Raw genomic sequence first — 23,219 nt, 5'->3', positions numbered from 1 at the left:
AAAGAAGCTTAATTAGTGATGTACATTAATAAAGCATGGATGATTGTGGGAGGAGAGAGTGAGAGTGAGAGAGGGGCTCGGTGTGTCCTAAGAAGTCCCCCGGCAGTCTAAGCCTAGAGCAGCTTAACTAAGGGCTGGTCCAGGCTAACCTGAGCCAGCCCTAACTATAAGCAATATCAAAGAGGAACGTTTTAAGCTTTATCTTAAATGAACTGACCGAGTCTGCCCCCCGGACTGAAAGTGGAAGCTGGTTCCACAAAAGAGGAGCTTGATAACTGAAGGCTCTGGCCCCCATCCTACTTTTTAAAACTCTAGGAACCACAAGTAGCCCAGCATCTATGGAGCGTAGATGCCTTGTAGGACAATACGGTGTAACAAGCTCTTTAAGATAAGACGGTGCCTCACCAGCAAGTGCCTTGTAGGTGAGGAGAAGTACCTTAAATTCTATTCTTGATTTAACAGGAAGCCAGTGCAGAGAAGTTAATACAGGAGTTATATGATCCCATTTCTTAGTTCTTGTTAATACACGTGCTGCAGCATTCTGAATCAGTTGGAGAGGTTTAAGCGATTTACAAGAGCAGCCTGATAACAAAGAATTACAGTAATCCAGTCTAGAAGTAACAAATGCATGAACTAGTTTTTCTGCATCACTTTGAGACAGGAAGTTCCTGATTTTTGATATATTCCGTAGATGAAAAAAGGCAGTCCTTGAAGTCTTCTTTATATGAGAGTTGAAGGACATATCCTGGTCGAAGAGAACTCCAAGATTTCTGACGGTGCTGTTGGATACCAGAGCAATTCCATCCATAGAGACTGTATCACGTGACAGCTGACTTCGAAGGCGCTCTGGGCCTATCATGATAACTTCCGTTTTTTCCGAGTTTAACATCAGGAAGTTGCAGGTCATCCAGGTTTTGATGTCTCCAAGACAGTCCTGAAGTCTAACAAGTTGGTTGGTGTCTTCTGGCTTGATCGATAGATACAGTTGAGTATCGTCTGCATAACAATGGAAGGCCTCTGCGTCCTTCAGCGTTCCATTTGCGCAGCCCACTGTATATCAGAGGAAGTCTTTCTGTGGATTATTAGCTATTATTTATAGGATTATTTTTAACGTTGGATTAAATTGAACAAATTTGAATTGTTATGCTAAATATTAGGCAGTTTGATCTGTACCTTTTGTGAAATATTATAAAATAATATTTGATTAAAGTAAAAATGTAATTATTAGAACGATATTGGCATGACTTTATTTATAAAATTCTCATGCATCTAATTTCTAAATGACTTGCTCTAAGTAAACTAGCAAGAAGTAAACTATAAAAATTGTATACCTGCTTTACCTTAATGTCTCCATCCCCTGATTTACTGGCGGACTCCGCTCTCGTCAGACCACCTGCAGACGGCCCTGGATGAGCACGTGCGGCGGCTGGATGTCGTGCGCGTCCTACGTCAGAAGGAGCGGAGAGGCTTGGTCGCAGCCAGGCTGATGGGAGCTGAGGCTGCTCGAGGAGAAGTCCTCACCTTCCTGGATTCCCACTGTACGTGCTCCACATTCAAGGCCCACTTCAATTTTCACACCGGCACCAGCACTATTCTGGCCATCATTTGCATGAATTGCTGATCTGCTGATTCTAGGTAGCACCGGAAATGAGTATCGCGCCACTGGGCGTTCACCGTGAAAACTAATGCGAAACGAACGTTGCTCCTTTCCTCCATATTTCCCACCACGCAGGCGAATGCTTCCCCGGGTGGCTGCAGCCTCTTCTGGCCCGGATAGCAGATCAGCCCTCCGCTGTGGTGAGCCCGAGGATCGCCGGCATCCACTGGAAGGACCTTAAGTTCCGAAGGCCGGTCCCTGAACAGCGTTATCTTGCCCGAGGGAATTTTGACTGGAGGCTCCGGTTTGGATGGGAGAGCCTCCCCGAAGACGAGGTCAAGGGGAGGTTGAATGAGACACACCCCATTAGGTAGATTTAAAGAAAACACACATGAAGCATCTCTCTTTGTATCCTCTTAATTACAATGGTTCATTTGCATTACATCTGAATTGCATATTAGAGTATTGACAATTATGCAAACTGGACGACTGCAGAAAGGAGTTTTTGGAGTAATCAGAATCATTAATATGATCAGATCATGATATCAGATGCAGTTCTTTCATGTTCATGGTTTATTTCACAATTTGAGATTGTTTGGAGTTGACGAGTTTTGAATAATTGAATTTTGGTAAATATGCACATTTGCTTAGAATTAGCTTAACTATTTTAACTAATTTAGTTCAAATGAAAGGCTACAAGGGTTATATGGAGTTACATTTCTTGGCTTGGAGCAGAAGCCTTTTTCCACTTTGTTTTTTTAACCCCCTTTAAAACCCTGAAATTTGAGAGTGGTGTTGATTTTTCTCACCCAGGTGAAAGAAAGCAAACAAGCAAACTGATCCTTTAAAGTGAATTATGGACCTTGGCATTGAAAGATTTGTGTCTGTTTTCGTAGAACTCCTACTTTTGCTGGTGGCCTATTTTCTGTATTGAAATCCTACTTCCAGCATGTTGGGACTTACGATGACCAGATGGAGTTCTGGGGAGGTGAGAACTTGGAAATGTCCTTCAGGGTAAGAGGTTAAGTGTTTATCTGATACCTCATTAACTATGTGCTCGTAAAATGTTACAACTTCAGTCGTTCGTCTTTTCTACTGCAGGTCTGGCAGTGTGGAGGTCAGTTGGAGATCATTCCTTGCTCTGTTGTGGGGCACATTTTCCGCAAAAAGAGCCCACACTCCTACCCCAAAGGAAGGTCAGTCGTTTCTCGCAACCTGGTCCGGCTGGCTGAGGTCTGGATGGACGACTACAAATTTGTTGTCTACCGTTCAAACCCGAATGCTGGTTGGATTTTCAAGCAGGTCAGCGCCAAGGCACGGAACATTTATGACACACATTCAGACTCCGTTACTTTGGATTTGTGATGTCATTTTATCTCCTCAGAATCTGTTCGGAGACGTCTCTGAACGTCGTGAACTCAGGGAGAGACTAAAGTGCCAGAACTTCTCGTGGTACCTGAGGAACATTTACCCCGAGGCGTATCTGCCCGACATCAGGCCGGTGAAATACGGGAAGGTGAAGTACTTCATAACTCATCAACATTTGAATTATGTTTCATGGAATGTTACAGCTTTTATTTTGAAAATGTGCACTGTGTGCACAGTTTGTCGACGGAAAAGATCATTGTTATAATATATTGTTAACTCACAAAACCAAATGGTTTTTTTTCACAGAAACTATTTTCTCTTCTATCAAACCTTTAATCCAAAAGGTACAAAAGATGGACATCCAGGTGCTGTAACTGTATTATTATTATTTGTTGTGCAGTTGCAGAATGTTGGTTGGAAGTGTTGCTTGGATTTAAAGAAGATTGAAGATGAATGGCTGCCAGTTCGAGAGTTCAAATGTCGGGATAAGGGTGAAGCACAGGTACGCTAATCTTTTTTCAATCAGTACCTCCAAAATATGTTGGGGGGGGGGGACAACATTGTTTTTTCAAAAGTCTTCTATAAATATGTGAATCTTTCAGCCCTTCAGAATCTGAGCCTTCTAAATCCAAAGAATCACTCTGGTGAAACTGTGACTAAATATCCTTTAAAGTGCAGTTTACAAGTTTACATTATTTAAAGTGCTTGCAAGCAAAAAAGCAGCATCTCTGTTTCAGATAAACATAGTTTAAAATGTATGGGCGCTAATTTGATTTGGCTTTATTGAACCCATTTTCGAACGTATCATTTCCTGTGTGTGTGTCTTTGTAGGATTTTGAGTACACGTCTCAAAAAGAGGTTCGGCTCAGCAGCAAAAACACTCTGTGTCTACACGCCTCTCCTCAGCGAGCTCCCGCCTCTCTTGAATTCTGTCGCTTGAAGGGAAAAGAAACCACAGCAGCGCCGGAGGAAGTGTGGATCCACACCGAGGTAACAGGTGTTTCTACATCAGCTCAAACTCTGCTGCAACACTTCTCCATTTCCTCGTACAGTTTTCTTAATCTGATTGCAATCCACTCAAGAGTTTACATAGCTTTTTTTTTTTTTTTTTGCAGACAAACAAACTGAAGAACCTGTCCTCTGGGACGTGTTTGACAGTATCAGAAGGAAACGTGGTTATGACTGCCTGCAGATCCAGAACAGTCAACCAAAGCTGGGTCTTCGTCTGACTCATGGATTTCCTTTTAACCGTTACTTGTGGACATTTAACTTACATTTTGTTTTCCTTTTTAGATGTTTAAACGCAATTCTAAAATGCTCTCATTTATATAATCTCTTATTTAAAAGTGTTGTCCCTTCGTTCAGACTGGCTCTGAGGTAATTCTTCACAATGCAGCTGAAATGTAAAAGATGGGCAACAAATCTGCAGTCTTTGGTCCGTATGAAAAAAATTAAAATAAAATTAAAAAGCTGGTAGCTGTCTGAAATAAATTGACCCAATCAACGGTCTTTTGTAAAACCCTTCTGCTACAACTCAGAAGGAAAACTCAAAATGGGGATTGATGTGACTTTTTGGGATGACGCACTCACACACTGGTTGACTCAGACTGATGAAGCCTCATAGCCTCACCTCATTTCTTGAGTGTGTTATTTTGGAAAAGTGAGGCAGTGAGTCCCATCACCATCTCCAACCGGACTTTGAAAGTGACACAGGGAACAAATTGAGCAATGCAAACAATTCTCAAAACTTGAACGTATTAATCCTGACGTGGTTCAACTCCAAGCACTATTCAATTGTGTTCAAATTCACAATCAACCAGGACTGATACTACTAACACTTCATACAGTAACACAGGCTGGAGAGAATACTACACAATGAGTAGCCTACTTTTACCTTTGATTGTAAGGTTGTGAATTCATGGCGTTTTCACTTCTTTAGTACATTTTCGGGAACAGTTATATCACCACTGGATATAAACGATCACCCGAATAAATGTAATCTGCTGTACTGATTTTGAGAAAAAAATAAAAAAGGAGCAAGTGTCAGTAGTTGAGAGATTATGTTTAAAGATAAGACAGTAAAGAATGGCTCCTTTATTCTGTTTTCGGACTTTTGTTTCCTCATTATTGTTGAGGAGAATGAACCTGTCCATTTTTCTTATTTTTTTTATCTCCCGCGTGGTGTGAACGCGCGTTTTGTGCGCGCGGTGGCGATGCCAAACCACGCCCCTTTGGCCCGGCGGGTTACGTCACTCGATCGGACGGCGATGGGATCTCGAGCGAGCGCTGGTGAGTTTCTCGCAAACCAATGAAAAATAAGATCCCTGCGTTTCCTCTTTAGTCAGTCGAACCGGGGGAAAGTGGGCAGGACCCGGCGTGTATTTCCGCGTGTGACTACCGTGAAGCCCCGTGGTGCGCTGCCGTCAGTCGAGGGTTTTCACTCCAACCGCCAAGTTATCGTCTCGTTAACGGACCCGTGAGTAAGCGGCACTTTCACGGCGCGCGAGCCGCCTCAACCGTCGCGCGCGCGTTACCCAGCTACCTCTTCTAAGCTAGCCGCTGTTTGCTAACTAGCTTCGCAGCAGAAGTTTCCAATTATGTCGCTTGTCGAGTGGTTCGCGGTCACAGGACGGGGTGCGAGGACAGGGGCGGTCGTGGTTCCAAGAGTGCACGCCATGCAGAGATAAATAATAACAAAAAGCCAACGTAAAGCGGGGAAATGGCAGCATTGTGTGTTTCAGCCTGCATGTCGGCAGCTAACCGTCCCACCGGCAGCGACATGTCAGCCCTTGTTATCTCGATGTGGTCGCCGAACATAGTTTATCTATTTAAATACGGGCTTTGGTGGAGGATTTAACTAATATCATTATATTCAAAGGTAGTTGGGTGTCAGGATAAGTTTGCGAGCTAGAGGCCGCCTGACAGGAAATACACTTGTTGTCCTTCGTTTGTTGTTGTTGTTGTAATAGTGGATGAAACTCGTGTTTTAACGTTGATTGCGCTTTTCATGAATGCGTTGCAGATTTGTCATTGTTCACACTACCATTTGCGTTGACGTCTGTGGGAAAATCACTGAAAAGTACTTCCCGATTTGGCTGATTGTTATCATCAGTCACAAGGAAATCAAAGTGTATAATCTCTCAAATGCTCCTTGTCATTTAAATCTTGGATAATTGAGGAAGTAATGGACCAATGACATTTTCTTTTCCCCCTTTACAGTCCAAGTCACAGCTGACCGTGGTTTCAGAGATCCATTGGTATCATCCGGTAACGATTATTTTCCTTATTGATTCTCTCTATGGATTATTTATTCTATAAGCCTTGTTTTTAACACTGGTACCAGATAATTTGGTTACTTTTCTTTAAACAATATTTAGCTAATTGTTTTAGTTTTATCAATTGGAAAATAGGACCAGAATAATGGGTAAAACTGCCTCGTCCTGCCATTTTTTCTCCCCCAAACTGCAACAACTATATGTAGATATTAAGGTGCAAAAGTCAATTAAATTAAAATATGACTCAACGATTTTTTTACACGTTTCTTTTGATTGCAACATCGGCAAAAGTCCACTACGATATTCATACTGTTCAGAAATAAATGTAAGTCACTCCCTGCATTTCAGACAAATTGGTTATATATTAGCCAATGCAATTCCTCCAACAGCCAAATGTATATCAATCTTACATGGTGTTTTTCATATTCATACGGGATGGGACTCACTGGTACATTCCGTCTGTATGTGTCTTCTTAATGTTGCTTTAACATGTAAAACAACTTTTTTACTATGTTTATTCAGTTTCTTTTTTGTGCTGTTCTTTTTTTAAAGAGAAAATGAACAACCTCCCTCTCTCTCGGTCGGAGGTTTTTGGGGAGCTGAGGAAGGAGCTGCATGAAGATAAAGCGTTCGATCAGTCCGCTCACATCTTCATCATCATGGGCGCATCGGTGAGACCACAGCAGGGGAAGGGAGTCTAAATGGAGCCACAACATTTACTTCATTAGATTCGATTCTTCATAATTTCGGACCAACAAGGAGAATGAAACTTCTTTTACTCATTTTTGGAACATTTACAGTTCAGGCCTCTTAGGCAAGACTCATTGGCCATAATTGCAACAAATGAGTGTCCTGCAATAATTTCACAACGTGTGTGTTACTAAGTCAGTGTTGAAACTGTTTTTTCACTAAGCTCCTTGAAACCAGCAACACACAGTCATCCACGCTTTGAAAAGCCTCAAAATGTAGATTGCAAATACCTCAAGGTTCCTCTTTGCTGGTCAGTTCACTGGTGTGTCGCACCTTTTGAAAGTTGAAAACATCGGAAAACATTTCCTTCAAAAACTTTTTTTTGCTCATTTAATGGGTTAAATCAAACTCTCATACAAATGTTTATTGTATTTACACGCGTGAGAGGTCACTATTTTCTTTTACTGCAAAACAAAGAATGTAGTAATAAGTTGAGAAATGTCCTCTTTTCACTCTTTTACTGTTTCCTCTAAGGTTTCAAGAGCAGGAACTAAAATCATTTGAGTCATTTTGAGAACTGTTTCCTTGTTCTCTCCTTGTAAAATCTCTCCTTACATTCCTCGTCTCTGCCAGACTAACCAAAGGTGTCTCTGACACGTATTGAATTCTATCATTTAAAAAGTTTTGCTGGGTGTCTATGAGACGCGCCCTACAAAGTCTGTGAGGATTTAGGGTTTCCCCCACTGTCAGATATTTTTAGCCCTGAAATGCAAACTTTATGTAATTGTGCCTTTCTGCAAACTTTTTACCTGAGGGAATTCAATTCAGTGTTGGGACATTAAACACATGGTTAACCGAGATGAACCCAGCGGCGTGATAAGAAGGTAGACTCTGAGTACATTAACATTAGGGATTTAAAATGGTACATAAATACGAATGAAAGCATAAGAATTCAAGCATAGGTTATGTTTAACATCTGGTTTCTCGATCTATTTATATGAACATTTGAGAGAAAAAAGTTTTGATGCAGTGCTTCAAACTGTGAATAGTTTTTCTGTTGAGAAGCAGTCAAAATGCTCCACATGTACTTCTACAGTTGTGAACGGTCCGTGCGCCTTCATTAATATTGGGATTAACTAGATGACATACATATCGGCTGCTTTAACGCCCCACTTTGTTAGTCACCGGGACACATAAAACCGCATTGTTCTAAAACCACAGATAAGCGATTATTCTCACATAGATGGACTTGTTGACTTGTGGTTTTGAAATTCCTCTATTCTGTGTAAGTGCAAATAGTTTTTTTTTTTTTTTTTTAATGGCGCCACAGTTTCTTTGAACATTTAGTCAGCCTACACGTTGCATTTCCTATGTCCTTGTTCCTCTTGTGCAATTTGCAGAATGAGTGTTTTTTTGCTGTGTCACTGACAGTCAGCGGTTTTCTTTCACCAGCTCAGGCCCAACAGCAAGGGCTGGGCTCCGGTCACACTTGTTCCAGTGTGTTGGTTTCTGCAACTGAATTTTAAGAGATTACTTTTTTTGTGTTCATCATCACGCCACAGTTACGCCACACTTTCAAACATTTACTTACTGATAGTAGTTCGATAGTTGTTGCCTTTCAACTTCATAATGACATTAAATGTTTGTTTAACAGATAACTGTCCTTTGTTTGTGTATGACATTGCATTTACCAGACTGACTAGTTGTGAAAGTTAAAGAAGATTCAGTTCAAAATGGCTTGAAACGTCCTACTTGTCCTTGTGGTAATTTGAGATATCCCTCAAGTCGTGTTTTATCTCTTCCTGTCTCACATTCGTTTTGTGAAACCAGTGACCACCAGATTCTTCAGCGTGATCTTGGTTGGCACTAGGGACCGTCTTTTATCTCCACGGGTGGTTGGTGGTTACTCTGTGGGATTACCAAGGTGGCGCACACCTCGACTAAGCCAAAGCCGCCCAATTAACTGTTGCTAAGCCATGTGACCTGCGGTGCTGCGCCAGCTTGTGCCATGGAAAATGAAAATAAAAAACCACAATGACCAAGTGCATTGACAATAAGTGCACAGTTAAACGAAGCTCAGCATCCACACCTGATGTTTGTGACCTGCAGTTCTTTGGTGAAATCATGTTTCTCATTGTGTATTTCCACCTGTAGGGGGATCTGGCTAAGAAGAAAATTTACCCAACTCTATGGTGAGTGAACCTTTGACCCCGGTGAGAGGATGAAGCGTTGATGGCAAAGCCGATTCTGTGGAAGGATACTCCTCTAATCTCAAGCTTCTGAAGTTTGATCCACGTGTCTGTCCTCCCCAGGTGGTTGTTCAGAGACGGCCTCCTGCCAGAGCAGACCTATTTCGTGGGCTTTGCTCGCTCTGAGCTGACAGTTGATGCCATTCGCACTGCTTGCATGCCATATCTGAAGGTAAAACAGGACCTTTTGATATGCAACTAACCATTTTTAAAATGTTTCTCATTTTTTATAAGTGGAGATTGACTAATTCCAAGCAAACGGTAACCCAAAATAATTCAAACCCAATCAAAATAAACCTTTCAAAGCAGTTGGAACATGTTGCCATCAGCCATCCCACCCTACATCCCCTTTGCTCCTCTTCCTCCCTCCATTGCCCTAACCCTTAAAGCAATGCTGAACCTACAGAACCCAGAACTTTATAGTTTATATTTATAGTTCAAGCTCTTTGTTTAGGTTTGTTTCTCTGGTCTCGACTATTTTGGTTCACTCCCAGTGTCATTTTTAGCCACAGCAGGCAGTCGTTTTCATTGAAAAGCCTCCAGAAACCTTTAATTTATACTGTGATCAAATGTCAGTATTGTGTTAAAAACTTGTTTCTGCTGCTCCAAGTGGCCAAACTAAAAAAGTATTTATTTTTATTTTTAGAAACTCATCGAATTGCAATTATTTAATCCGCTATTTCATTGTTTATTCCTCCGCTCTTAGTGCATTAAGATGTATAAACATTATAAAGCCATTAAAGCCAACATTGTCATTTTGGACTTTTTCTCTTCACCCACATGACCAGACATTTTGTTTTTAACTTCATCGTATCTATTATTGTATAAACGCTCTCACCCAGGTGACGGACAAAGATACAGAGCGGATGTCGGCCTTCTTCAAGAGGAACACCTACATCAGTGGGAAATATACTGACGAGAGTTCCTTCTCCAAACTCGACGCGCACATCACGTCTCTCCCTGGAGGGGCCGTTGCAAACCGTCTCTTCTACCTGGCGCTGCCGCCCACCGTCTACCACGACGTCACCAAGAACATCAAGCAGTGCTGCATGAGCTCCAAGTCAGTCCACTCCGTCCGCTTCGTTACACCTCCGCCTGCACAAACTGACAAAAGATGCAAAAGACAAGTCATTTTTGTCGAGGTGTACTTAATAGCCCGGAAACTTAATATAAGTGACTATAAGTATAAAAAGTAGCTCGGATAGAGGGAACAAGTTGTCTTCAAAAACTTCTATCATCAAGTTTGATTTCTTTGAATTTGATTAAATCAGAAAAGCCATTTGTGTCCTTGAAGGTTGATTTGAGTAGACTTGATGTGTTTTTTATTTTCTATTTGTGTGTGTGTGTGTGTAGAGGCTGGACCAGGGTGATCGTAGAGAAGCCCTTTGGACGCGACCTTAAGAGCTCCGAAGAGCTGTCCACTCACCTCTCCTCGCTCTTCACCGAGGACCAAATCTACCGTATAGATCACTATTTGGGCAAGGAAATGGTGCAGAACCTGATGGTGCTCAGGTGAGGACGCTTCATCGCGTGTATTCACTTAGTTAATGCTGGTGAACGCTTGTGCCCCGCTGAGCAGAGAACAACACTGTTATTCGTTGCAGGTTTGGGAATCGGATCTTCGGGCCGATCTGGAACAGGGACAACCTGGCCTGCGTTGTTCTCACCTTCAAAGAACCGTTTGGGACTGAGGGACGAGGAGGCTACTTTGATGACTTTGGCATCATCCGGTGAGAAAAAGATCTGAAGTTGGTATTTAACTTTAATGATAAAGCTGGTTACTGTATATTGTAAACAGTACTACAATGCATCTTGTGTATTCTTTATTATGCATGCAAGACGTGGGCGTCATTGAAAGTGTTAGTTCTGTTGTGTGACCCACCTGTTTGCTTTGCCCCAATCAGTGATGTCATGCAGAACCACTTGCTCCAGATGCTCTGCCTGGTTGCCATGGAGAAACCAGCTTCCACCAGCTCTGATGATGTCAGGGACGAAAAGGTAGAAAGTCGTCCCCCAGAGACCCTCGACTCCCTCAAACACGACTACAAGCGAGGACACGTCTGTCACGGTTCAAGCGACTAATGGAGGGCATTTGTTCCCTCTTGTAGGTAAAGGTGTTGAAGTGCATTACTCCTGTGTCCATGTCGGATGTGGTACTGGGTCAGTACGTGGGAGATCCGGAGGGGGAGGGAGAGGCCAAACTGGGTTATCTTGATGATCCCACCGTTCCTAAAGGATCTACTCAGGCCACCTTCACCACTGCTGTGCTCTATGTGCACAACGAACGCTGGGACGGTAAACAAGCGATGGCCTGATCTTATGAACGTCACCTTCTCCCCAGTTTTCATAACACTTTGCCATTGACATGTTTCGCTCCTCAGGTGTTCCTTTCATCCTTCGCTGTGGAAAAGCTCTGAATGAGAGGAAGGCCGAGGTGCGGCTGCAGTTCACAGACGTCCCGGGGGACATTTTTGGAAATCAGTGTCGCAGGAACGAGCTGGTGGTGCGCGTGCAGCCCAACGAGGCCGTCTACGCCAAGATGATGAGCAAGAAGCCGGGCGTCTACTTCAGCCCTGAGGAAACGGAGCTGGACCTCACCTACAAGAGCAGATACAAGGCATGTTCTAGTTGATTTCTTTATGCACCGAGCAAGTGATTCAACTTATTTTAATTATTAACAAAGAAAAGACCAAAAACTTTTTGTTCTCAGGATGTGAAGCTTCCTGACGCTTACGAACGTCTTATTCTGGACGTCTTCTGTGGGAGTCAGATGCACTTTGTACGCAGGTCGGTCTCTCGTTTTTCCACCAGTGTCACTCATAACCGTTCTGTGGCACTAGATGGCGACATAGTGCATCTTTCTTCCGTCTCAGCGTGACGGAACCTGTTTATAAGAACATCACACACAGCTATTATGCATGCTGAAGTGTTTGTCGTTGCAGTGATGAACTAAGGGAAGCGTGGAGGATCTTCACACCTCTTCTGCACCACATTGACAAAGCGAAGCCCAAACCCATTCCTTACGTATATGGAAGGTAGCCATTGTTGTTCACTATACCCATAATGAGAAAATGGTGTTTTTATATGCCGATTCTAATTGTTTCACGTTTCTTCTCAGTCGGGGCCCAGCTGAAGCGGACGAACTCGCAAAGAAAGTTGGATTTCGCTACGAAGGCACTTACAAATGGGTCAACCCTCACAGACTTTGAATTGTGATGAGATGAGGGAGGATTAGATGTAGGGGTAATTCAGTTGTATCATCATGTTTCATTTGTGGAGTGTTGAGGACAGAGGCGTTTCCACTCTGGATTTATCACAGTAGCTGAAACAAGCTATTATTTCTCAGGTATGGCAAATATTCTTTGGAACCAGTTCATCAGACATTCAACAAAAACAAAAAAATCCATTTATGCCAAGTTCTTGAATTTAATTATTAATTCTTCCACATTATATTAAAGAAGCAGGGCCGTTTGAGTTAGAGAGGGAACAAAATACCATGTCTGATACACTGGCCCTGGATGGTAAACAGAATGACTGAAGAACAAAAGCAGAGCAGCAACAACAAACTCCTGCGCTGAGCCCTGCTGACTCATTGTAAGCAGCGCACCAAAGATGGTACTAGATCACTGCAGAGACTATTGTTCACCAGTGTGATTGTGATACCATTATGCTTCGACTGCAGTTATTAATCACACTTAGTGGCATTTCTTTGTACAACTTGCGCACTCTTGTCTGCCTCCTCTTTAAGCTTTATGTGCTAGAGGGCACCGCGCTCATACTGGAATAGTCTTAAGAGTCCTTGCAAGCGTACAAGCGTCGTCTGGTAGTAGCCTTTATCCAAGCTTCCTTTATGTTTACATGTTGGTTTGTTTTTTAGGTTTATTTAAGCTGCTGAATGTAAAGCTAGCTACACCACCACTACTTGTGATAAACTAACTTTGCTTCTCTAATGTGTTTTTTATTGCTTTAAACACTTGTGACTTCATATTTTATCTAAATGGAAGAAGTAACTAGATGTATTGCTGAGAGGTCAAGCTGCAGTTTCTCTAGTCACATCTATCAAATGTCATCTATTAATTGTATGCTGTTAGGCATTTTTGTGCCGTCATAATTAGCATATGAATTCTTGAAGCCAAAAAATGTTTCATGACCTCAACTTGTGACTTCACTCCAGATTTACATCAAATCAACCTTCACACCGGCCACTCCAATGATATCATATTTTGATCCTTCATACAAAATATGAATGAAACCTAATCGGCTGGGTTCAATAGCTCTCAGCCCCTTGCACTGCAAAAAGAAAAGAATTTCCATGTACAATGACATGTTTTATCTTTGACTCGTTTTCAAAATACGTAAACACTAGTATATTAGAATTAGGTAAATTGTAATGTCCACAACAAGGGAGGAAAACTTATTAGAACAATAAATGTTACCTGGAAGATTAACCTTTTTTGATATGCTGCAAACATAGTGGCTTTATTTTTTCCAACTAAGATTCTCACTGCGGGGATGTGTATTTGAAAATGAATTACCTTTAATATGAGGAGAATGGATTCAAGCAATAATTAGAATTTAGAGTTTATTCAGACAAATGTTTGTATAATTATCAACACAATGAGCCGGGAATTAGTGAAACTCAGGCAGGGTCACATTAACAAACTGATTATTGGACGGATGTTACGTTTTTCAGTCTTTGGTTACAACAAAAACTTAGCTACGGTGCGCTCAAAGGCACTTCCAGTTTTTATGTTAAAAACAGTTGCTGTGCGGTTGACAGTACGTTAATGTACAAGACAGGAAAAAGTGAATTACATAAGACACTTTTAGATCAAACAGTTAACTGAGGTATTACATGACGGAATAACTTGCAGTGATGGACAACAGGCCTCTGGCCGCCTGGTTGGCTCTGCCAAAATCTGAATGCGTGACTTGGAGTCATGAACATCTCACAAGGATGTTACTAAATGAACGGCTGTAGAGGGTTGACCAAAACAGGATTCAATAATCATTTTTAGAAAAATAGAATTGTATTCTCATCAATTTGATATCCAGTAAAGTCTAGATATATGTTAGGATTTTCATTTCTTCCGATTTAAATTTCCCTAAAAGAAATATGTAAAACAAATTGGGTAAAAATATCGGACAATTGCATGGGAAAGGAAACCCACTTCATAATTTTCTCTTCAAGTCAATTATGTTAATGTCTCAGGAACCAAAGCACTTAAAAGAAAAGAGTGTTAAGGACAAAGTGGTTAAACTAGTGCTTAACGTGAACAAATGTTACGCAACCTCTTCACAAAGCGAACATTGCACTCACTGGCTGGAGCCGATCAGCAGCGGGACAGATGTGGAGCGGCCGGTCCTCGGTCTACTTCTGCCTGGTAACAGCTGAGGAAAGGGAATGTTATCCATTCAAAAAGGCACTTGGTCAGTTTGTCGTCGTCGTTCTTCTACATGTGTTCCGGGTGGTTCTGCAGGCAGCTTATGAACTCTGTGACCGGATGGCCCTGGAAGCAGATCTGGTACACCGCGTTGAACAGTGGGAACCTGGCAGGATGGAGGAGACATGGATGAGGGCACGAGCAAAGCCGGATTCATGCCCTCCCTAAACCTCCGGGTGGCGCCTTGCTGCTCGACTTACTTGTCGATCAGGTTCTTGTGCTTCAGGATGTGATTGACCTCGGCTGCCGTTGCCGGTCCCTGCAGCTTCTGTCCGTTCAGCATCTCCTTCTCCAGCGCCTCAATGGACTGAGGACAAAGTATTATGTTGAGGTTGAAGACTTCATTTAGAAAGAAAAAGTTATGTTGGCAGAAAGTGGGGGAAAAAAAGCAAGAGTTTCTACAAAACATAAAAAAGTAATCAATATCTTGTTTATTAAAGTTGGTATGTGTACTGTATGTAAGCTAGGCATTTTATAGATGATATAGAGATCGTTTTTACATTCAAGCACCTGTCCTTGGATATCAAACATCTTATTAAGGGCATTTAAAGACAGCGGTGTTGATATTTTTGTTTTCTTTCTTAGCTCATCTCCACGTCGGAAGTTCTTTTTTACTACTACTTACCGTATTCATATTCATAAAATGTCCTAATTTATCAGCTTTAATAACCAGCGTAAACTGGTTTGGTGACAAGTATTTTTTAATCCTTTTGTTTTTGTAGTCTAAACAAGTTTAAAATAAAACATTTCATGTTCCACAAAGAGGTGGATGGATTTCCTCTAAGCTCTCACCTTCCCCGTCTTCACGAAAGCTTCCGCCACTTTGCGGTTGCGGCCGCCGTAGCAGGTCGTGATGAGGTCGGCCACGCCGCAGCTCTCCAGGAAGGTCGCGGAGGACACGGGGCCGGCAGTGCAGAAGATGCGGGCGAACGCAATCATCTCCATGAGGCCCAACCGGATCACTGCGGCCTTCGTGTTGTCCCCGAAGCCCAGACCGTCACAGAAACCCGCACCGACCGCAACGATGTTCTGAAGGCCGGAGGGGGAGGGACATGTAACAGCACTCAAATACCGTGCATCGATCAAATTATATTTCGAAGGGAAAGATCCCTTTTATAAAGAAATACAGTTGCAGCTTAGAGACTAGACGGTATGATGTCTATCATCTTTTACTTGTATAAAATACATTATATTTGACAGGACCGCAGTGATGGGAGTTACAAAGTAGCGTATTCTATTCTGAGCTCTGCTGATGTCATGCTCACCAAAATACTTTTACTGTTCCATAATAAACACAAAGCTCACCTTCAGGGCCCCACAGATCTCCACCACATCAGACTCCTCCACCACTGTGACTCTGAAGTTAGTGGTCTGCATGAGCTCCTTCAGGAGGGCCCCATGATTTTTATTCTTACACCCTGCAAGCAGAATAACAAACCTGATTATCTGTCTACGGCGTGGATTCTGTCAGTGAGTGCGGCCCACGCTGCAGGGGCAGAGTTTTCATTTTAGGTGCTTTGCGTAACCAGAGACCATCAATCCACTTGAACAGAGAAGCCATCGACTAGAAAGCAAACAGAGAGACTTGCATTTATTCCCACAAGTGAATTATCAATACAGCATCTGCATAGGAATGATTCGGTCATAAGCTTCTTGATCCCTTTAAGTGTTTGATTACATTTGAGTGACGTCATCACAAGTGGCTCCCACAGTATTTAACAAAAAAAGATGTAATTATTTAGCCTGGATCTTTTCAGCACTGTGGCATTGGTGAGAGACTTGCTGATCCCTGGAGGAGCAGAGTCACATTCAGAGTCTGTGTGCTTGTCTCTCAGACCTCAGAGGGTTTGGGGTTGCAGGTTTGGATCAGTGGGTTAATGCATTTTTTTTAATGCGTTGTGCGGTGAGGACTCATTGAGAATGGGATCTTACGTTTTCCTTGGTTAATTAAAGCTCTTTTTAACTTAACTTTTGCATCTTTTAGAGGACAGCTGTAATGCTCAGAGGCCTCGAACAAGCTACATTTCACCGCACCGATCAAACAAATAATAATCCTTTCACACACTGATAGTGAATCTCATAAAGCATGCGGTCATGTAGTGCCAACTACAGAATAGAAAGGACAGAATAATCCCACTCTGTCTGGACAAAGGGAGATTAAACGGACAGCCTCATGTGCACAGAAGACAGTCTCTTAAAACATCACAATGTAACCCAATTAAAAAGAATGTATATCACACTTACCAATGGTGGTCTCACAAAACTTCTCATCGGCAACCTCGTTGGCAATGTTGGCCCCCATTAGCACACTCATGGTGATCCCGAGCTTCTCCTGGATCACATCGGAGATGAGTTTCAGTCCATCGGGCCCCTCATCTACACCCTGGAGGAATAAAAACGCACGCAGCAGTGTTTATACATGAAGCCGTCTGGAGAGGCTGCACAACTGGCTTACAGCTGCTTTAAACTACAAGAGTCGTGCATGCCACACGGAGTGGTTGTTGAACCACTACTTGGGGACAAAAAGGGGGGAAGAATTCAAAGAGTCCAACCTTGATGAGTGAGATCCCCAGTGCGTCGGCCTTTATCTTGCCCTTTATGGTGTCACACACCTTCCCGACAAACTGATGGGGGATCACAAACACCAGAATGTCTGCATCACTGGACGCCTCCACCAGGTCTGCGACGGCCAGCTGAGGAAACATCGGGGAGACGGGGTGATTAGAGAAGAGGTTGAGCACAAAACAAATGCAAACCAACATGTTATTTAATGGGAGAGAGACAAACATTTTCGTACCACATTTTCTGGCAGCTTGTGCCCAGGAAGGTACTTCACATTCTCGTGGTCGCTGTTGATTATTTCGGTGAGTTTGCGCCCGTTCACAATCTCTTCAAACACCCACATTTTAACGGTGGCGTCAAAATTAGCATTGCAGGCGGCATTGGCTCCCACTATCTTGGCAATGGCAGAACCCCTGTAATGTTAATAGTTACAGTTTAGTAATTCATTTACAATGACAAATCAGGCTGAGAAAAACAAACAGATGTGGACGGGGGGGTCTAGAAAGCCTTTTAGGTCTAGATGGTAAACCCTTCTCAGAGAAAGTGGTATCTCTGTTTGATCGTGGCCCCTCGTGTCGTTTCTACTTGTTCCCTTTGAAGTTGCTGCTCTCTGACCACCAAGAGTCGAGATGAATACGGGTCCATCTACCCGCGGTTCTGGTGCCCCCTGCTGCGCCAAACTGCAGTGAGAACTATTCAGATATTGTTTCTTTACTAATGGTTTTTGAGGAATAATATGGGCCAACACCCACATATGGCATGAGAACACATAACCCAATAATAAGCTTATTAAACTTCAGTGATTTTTCTTTTTTTCAAGGATCCTGAACACTAAAAGCTATGGGCAAAATTAACTAGACAAATTTAAACAATGATTATTTATTGCTTGATATGATGTTTTACCCCTGGCATTTTAAAGTTAAAGTTAAACCGTTGGAAGGGTTTAAGCCAATAGTAAAGTGACATATTACTGCTGCTATAGACAAATAGCTGACAGGCTGTATTTATGTTGCTGACGCTGTGTAAATCTCCATTGAGATCGGTGCTGATGTTTAAGGTTTACCCAGAAGTAAGGCTGCCATGGTGTTTAACAAGAATGTAAGGCCTTGTTTAATCATTTCGGGGCCAACTTATTATTCGGCATTAAAACAATGTCAATGAGCTTTGATACAATCCTGTCACCGTGAATAACACAAGTTTAATCATAAAATCACACATACAATGTACATGCCGAATGCTGTAGAAAGTACAATTACGACCCTGCGTCACGAGGCCCGGCGTCACAGACCGAAAACAACCGATGCGCAGCTCCTGACGGGCGGGATGCGAACCCATGTCCACCGCAAACGGGTGACAGGGCGGGCACCCGAGTAATCACATTACACGCACTCTTACCGTAGCGGTGCTAACGTGTTGCATTGCACACTGTAACGTAACGGCTAAAGGTAACGGAACCCCCCGGTAACGTCACGTTAAGTCGTGACTGACATGTGGCCGGTTTTACGTGTAGTCAGCCGGTTTCCTAACAACGTAACTCACGACCGACCCGGCTTCTGTTCCAGGGTTCGCGTTGACGAACTGTTACACAATACTTAACGATGCGGGCTAACGGGCTAGTTAACGTTAGCTCGCCGCCTGGTTGCCTAGGGATGCTAAATTGGCTAGCGACGGTTCGCCGGGCAACGGGCGGCGGGGCGCGCGCGCCGCGCTCACCCGTCCCCACCTGACAGTTCGGTACACCGGACCGCGTAAAGACTTGCCAGTTTCCAGAGCCAATGATGCAGACTTTGTTCAGTGGTGCCATCGCGGAAAAAGGCGTCTTTAACCCGATTGAACGGCGACACTGAGTGAGCCTCACTGACTGCCGTGAACCCGCAGTGGAGTTACGCAACGCACGAGCTGCGAGGGGCCCGTTTCATTGGCCAATACAAGGAGGAGGAGGAGGGGGCCTCTTGAAAGTCTGGTCACTCATTCATCCAGCTGATTAGAGGTCAGTGGGCTTAAAGTAATGCGGACTAAAGTCCTCCTGTGCACACTGAGTGCGTGAACTGTGGCACACTGCTGTGGCTACGTGAAAGTGCCTCGTGGTACATAAAGTTGTTGAGATCTCCAACTCTCCCACATCCAATCCTCCTTTGCATCGTGGGGTTTTCAATTGCATTGACTTTGGCTTTTAAGTAAAGCCCTGTGGATTTGCCTTGACTGTTGTAATAGACGTTTCTACTCCATGTCTTCTCACTGACTTTCTCAACAGTATGATCACAAGAATTGGATTGTGCTGAGTTGTCACTGTGCCGGATAAAGCTGGCACATTATTAAGGAGAAGAAAAAAAGATGACTGTGGGAGAAGTTCTTTGGTCTGGAGGAATCACACAAAGGGGAATTTGTTGCATAGAGTTGGATCTAAATGCAGAACAGAAAGTTACAAACTCCTGACTCATTAGTCTGGTTTCAAAAGTTATGAGCGATTTTCAACTTGCTTTTTTATTAAAATTTCCCTTCACCTTCCTTCCTTCCTGTTTACATTCTAATTACCTTGAGTCGAAACCTACTGAAGATTATGTATTATACGGTTACAAATGTGACTTTGGAAGTTCTCCATTAATTAATGCTCAAAAAAGGCCACAGTCACTGGCTGCAGTGTTGTAAAGCCAAGGTATAGGTATACAGTTCTTCTCAGTCGCTTTGATGCATTTCTTAGATTAGAATTAGAAAAATTCTTGATACTACTTGTACAAATTCCAAATCATCTAGTCACTTGTGAACACCATTAAAGCAATTTTATATTCCTTTGAACAAATTGAAATAGCTTTTGTACATATTGCGATTGATAATGTAAAAATGTCAGCTTTTTTCTACATTTTCAATTGCTCATGTCATGTTGATCGAAATATAGTAGATTGTTCTATTCACGTTTCTATAGAGACTAGAACTGTGCTGCGGGAAAAGTTGTGCCTCACAGGTGTGTCCTGTGTTTCTTTCTAATTGCGTTTTTTTTTCCTTTGTGCCCCTTGTCTTTTTCTTGTTGTAAATTATTTTGTTTTTTTTTCTTTCACAAAGTAACAGTAGTAAAAGCTGTGAAAAACTAAATCCCGTCCAGTCTCTTTCAATCAATAACCCACATACAGTAATATGTAAATGGTACTGAAAATGATATATGCCATAGAATGGCAGCCTTGTGCATTTTCAATAAAGTAACTGTCATCCAAACTGAAGCCTAAGTTTACATCAGGTAATACTGTCAAAGTACACAGTTACATTGACGACATGCCTAAACATTTTGACGACGTTGTTGGTGAATAACTTAGTGACTCATCATTCTGATGACAATGACATGATCAGGCTCCACATTTAGTAGTTGGTGTGTTACTGTAACATGACAGCATTTACGGTGTAACACTCAACACAAAGTACAACTGAGGCCGATGGGAGTGTCAATGGATGTAGTCATTTATATTGCCCAATTGTGTCTAATGATTAATAAAGTAAAAAAAATCCCCAAACTAATTAAAATTCATTTTAAGAGTAACAGGAATGCAGGAACTAAATTGCAATTTATTTTACTCAAATTTACAAACATTAACTTGGTGGCACAAGAGGAAAAGTGTGTAGATCACCAAAGCAACCACATTGGATCATCTCGTTAAGAAATAGTCAGAAAATCTGTACAGAAAACTGAACCAAAACATAAATTTGACATTTCATCTTTAATATAACAATTGCTTCAAGGCTACAGTATTTCATACATCACCAGACTAAAATAATCATCCTTTAGTATGTCTAACGAGGAGTTTTATTGAGATACATGACCTCATGCAGTGGATGCAACAATCCAGCTGTTCATTTTTATTTACTGACGATACATTTGAAGCAGCTGTGAACGTAGCAATACAAACATAGAAGGAATAGAAATAGCCTTATACTTTAATATCTGTTGCATAAACTTCTAATAAACAAACCTACAATCATATATACAGGAAAAGAGTGACGCAACAGTCTGGATTAAATAAATACCACGAGTACAACGTTACACAGATCAGATTATCGTAAATTACAATGAGATTATTATCCAATATTTACATGACACTGCGGCTGATGGCATGATTGTGCTTGATAATAACACTACACAGCTACATTTACCTCAATGGGAATGAGAGCAAGTGTATCAACGCCAGAGGAAGATTTTTGTAAACATAGTTAGAACAGAAAAGGTACCGAGCCGACGTGTTTACTGACCGATGACACAGTGTTCAGATGTTCTCTTTTTCGGCTGATGAAGCCCCGGCAGGCGGCTGGCAGCGTGGTTAAAAACACGCGCACAAGTAAAAAATAAATAAATAAATTCACATCCAACCAAACATAGTGATGGTTTGATGGCGTAATCTGCAGCTAAACTTGTTCATCAATGGACCAGGTTTTAAGACCACTAATGTACAGGGCTACATGCAACTCAGAGCCCCAGAAGATGGCCAAACACATTCAACATATTTATACGCATTAGTCATTTCTTGCCATGATAACAAACACCGAAGGGAGACTCCCTAAAAAGGTAATGAACAGCTTCCACATGTAAGAATGTAAGACCCTACCTCAGATTAATGTCAGGAAATACACATTTTTTTATTTCCCAACAGCGATTGTCATTGAGAGGGAATCTGAAGGCGAACCCTTCATTATTTAGCACTTGGTTGTAAACCTGTGTGTGTGTGTACCTTTTGTTGCTGTGTATCCAGCCTTCTCTTTGTCATGTTAGAGTATGTGTTTCAGCGCTGTGGGAAAAGTGGGATTCGCCGTGAGATAGCTTAGCTTAGCATAGTGACTGGAAACAAAGGGGAAAAGCTAGCCTGGTTCTGTCTAAAGGTGATATAATTCTATAGGTGGCAAAAACTACATCTGTGATGTACTTTTTGGGGATGGGTTTTGTTCGAATTTGTTGCTAACTGGCTAGTTGTTTTCCACCTGATTCCACTCGCTGTGCTAAGCTAAACTGTATATACGACTGGGATTTTCCTACTGTGTCAACGTCAAAATGTCTTCTGTTAAAAAGACTGCTAAGAAAATGTTACACAGTGTTGCCTGAACGACAGACTTTCTTCTGCTTATTTCTGTAGGTAGAAATCACCTTTTTGTCATTAATTTGCTTGGTTTGTAAATTCTTAAGGGCGCTGTCGCCCTGCAAGATGAGGTAGAACAGTTCCATCGCAAAATGTTCCGGTTTTAACAAGGAAAGACGCCGGCCATGAAATGAGGTTGAGTAACATGAATATAACAATGAAAAGTTAGTTGAAAGGAAGAGTAACAAGTCTGGAACAAGAGTGATGAAAGCAAAATACTATGTACAGAATGTGCAGCACTCACATGCAAATACGGCAACAAAAAAAACCCATCTTTCACATTGATTATTTTACAAAGAGCTCCTCCAGATTGACAGATGACAAACGGGCCCCGAAACCCACACACGCACCTCAGCTCAGTTCATGCTCCCATCGGCCCGAGAAGCTGTTTGCAGAAGACCATGCAGTTAGTCCCACTTTTCTCTAATTTATCACAACACGTCGCGTCTGTCTGTCCGTCCGCCACGCGTTGCACTCACAAGCCGCACCAGGCACAGTCCAGAGGTTTTTTCATCCGGTCGCTCTTGGAAAACGGCAATGGAAGCCTCAATGAAAGTTACCGACGTGACACTTGACGTCGTCCAGGCTCAAGACCGTTCCCTGGTCGTTGTTGTTGTTGTTGTTGCTGTGTTTGTGCTTCTTGTCGGAGCAGCGGCACAACTTGTATTTTATCACCTGAGAGGGGTGGGAACGGAGCGGGTTACCATGACAACGAGGGTTGTAGGGAAGAGATTCAGCATGCAAGGTTTGTGATGTGTAAAGTATCCACTATGCAATTTAAAATGTTTCTTATTACTTGTATTTTTCATATTTTATCATTCATTTAACTATATGTTCTGTAAGTTGTATTTACCAATATGACAGACTTAAACTGTGTTTTTTTGTATTATGTAAGCCTACAAAAAGAGGAATCTATTCAT

General features: G+C 42.3%; 4 protein-coding genes across 7 annotated transcripts in view; 2 read left to right on the top strand and 2 right to left on the bottom strand.

Moving 5' to 3' along the window:
* The first annotated feature begins 1,216 nt into the window (after nucleotides 1-1,216).
* Nucleotides 1,217-4,093, top strand: LOC119223645 (polypeptide N-acetylgalactosaminyltransferase 6-like). Its single transcript, XM_062566373.1, has 7 exons — nucleotides 1,217-1,538; nucleotides 1,733-1,967; nucleotides 2,494-2,611; nucleotides 2,699-2,899; nucleotides 2,982-3,113; nucleotides 3,366-3,467; nucleotides 3,797-4,093. Exons 1-7 carry the CDS (start codon nucleotides 1,487-1,489, stop codon nucleotides 4,091-4,093), a joined length of 1,137 nt encoding a protein of 378 aa, XP_062422357.1. The 5' UTR covers nucleotides 1,217-1,486.
* A 1,091-nt stretch (nucleotides 4,094-5,184) lies between these two features.
* Nucleotides 5,185-13,129, top strand: LOC119222083 (glucose-6-phosphate 1-dehydrogenase). Of its 3 annotated transcripts, none has more exons than XM_037478413.2 (14): nucleotides 5,185-5,254; nucleotides 6,185-6,232; nucleotides 6,793-6,911; nucleotides 9,085-9,122; nucleotides 9,243-9,351; nucleotides 10,022-10,239; nucleotides 10,533-10,691; nucleotides 10,784-10,909; nucleotides 11,084-11,177; nucleotides 11,288-11,474; nucleotides 11,561-11,796; nucleotides 11,890-11,966; nucleotides 12,122-12,214; nucleotides 12,298-13,129. In XM_037478413.2, the coding sequence occupies exons 1-14, from the start codon at nucleotides 5,233-5,235 to the stop codon at nucleotides 12,386-12,388; spliced, it is 1,617 nt and encodes a 538-aa protein (XP_037334310.2). In that variant the 5' UTR covers nucleotides 5,185-5,232; the 3' UTR covers nucleotides 12,389-13,129. The 3 variants fall into 3 exon arrangements, with proteins under 3 accessions (XP_037334310.2, XP_037334311.2, XP_037334312.2); XM_037478414.2 differs by lacking the exon at nucleotides 5,185-5,254 and adding an exon at nucleotides 5,299-5,441; XM_037478415.2 differs by lacking the exon at nucleotides 5,185-5,254 and adding an exon at nucleotides 5,303-5,445.
* A 618-nt stretch (nucleotides 13,130-13,747) lies between these two features.
* On the bottom strand, nucleotides 13,748-19,098 carry LOC119222085 (glycerol-3-phosphate dehydrogenase [NAD(+)], cytoplasmic). The gene is made up of 8 exons (XM_037478417.2): nucleotides 18,946-19,098; nucleotides 17,421-17,598; nucleotides 17,176-17,316; nucleotides 16,868-17,006; nucleotides 15,929-16,041; nucleotides 15,416-15,652; nucleotides 14,824-14,930; nucleotides 13,748-14,729 (listed from the first exon to the last, which is right to left on the bottom strand). Exons 1-8 carry the CDS (start codon nucleotides 18,987-18,989, stop codon nucleotides 14,633-14,635), a joined length of 1,056 nt encoding a protein of 351 aa, XP_037334314.2. The 5' UTR covers nucleotides 18,990-19,098; the 3' UTR covers nucleotides 13,748-14,632.
* A 1,610-nt stretch (nucleotides 19,099-20,708) lies between these two features.
* LOC119222187 (acid-sensing ion channel 1-like) overlaps nucleotides 20,709-23,219 on the bottom strand; it is a 30,823-nt gene continuing 28,312 nt past the window's right edge. The window contains exon 9 of one of the 2 annotated variants that reach the window (XM_037478589.2): nucleotides 20,709-22,974. In XM_037478589.2, coding sequence (XP_037334486.2) covers nucleotides 22,846-22,974 — 129 coding nt within the window. In that variant the 3' untranslated portion in view covers nucleotides 20,709-22,845. The remainder of the gene's footprint in view (nucleotides 22,975-23,219) is intronic. The other variant, XM_037478590.2, reaches the window with a different exon arrangement.

The sequence above is a fragment of the Pungitius pungitius genome, chromosome 1 (genome assembly GCF_949316345.1).
Source record: "Pungitius pungitius chromosome 1, fPunPun2.1, whole genome shotgun sequence".
In the NCBI taxonomy this organism is placed as follows: domain Eukaryota; kingdom Metazoa; phylum Chordata; class Actinopteri; order Perciformes; family Gasterosteidae; genus Pungitius; species Pungitius pungitius.
Note: the sequence above shows the minus strand (reverse complement) of the source record. Positions and strands in the feature narration are given on the sequence as shown.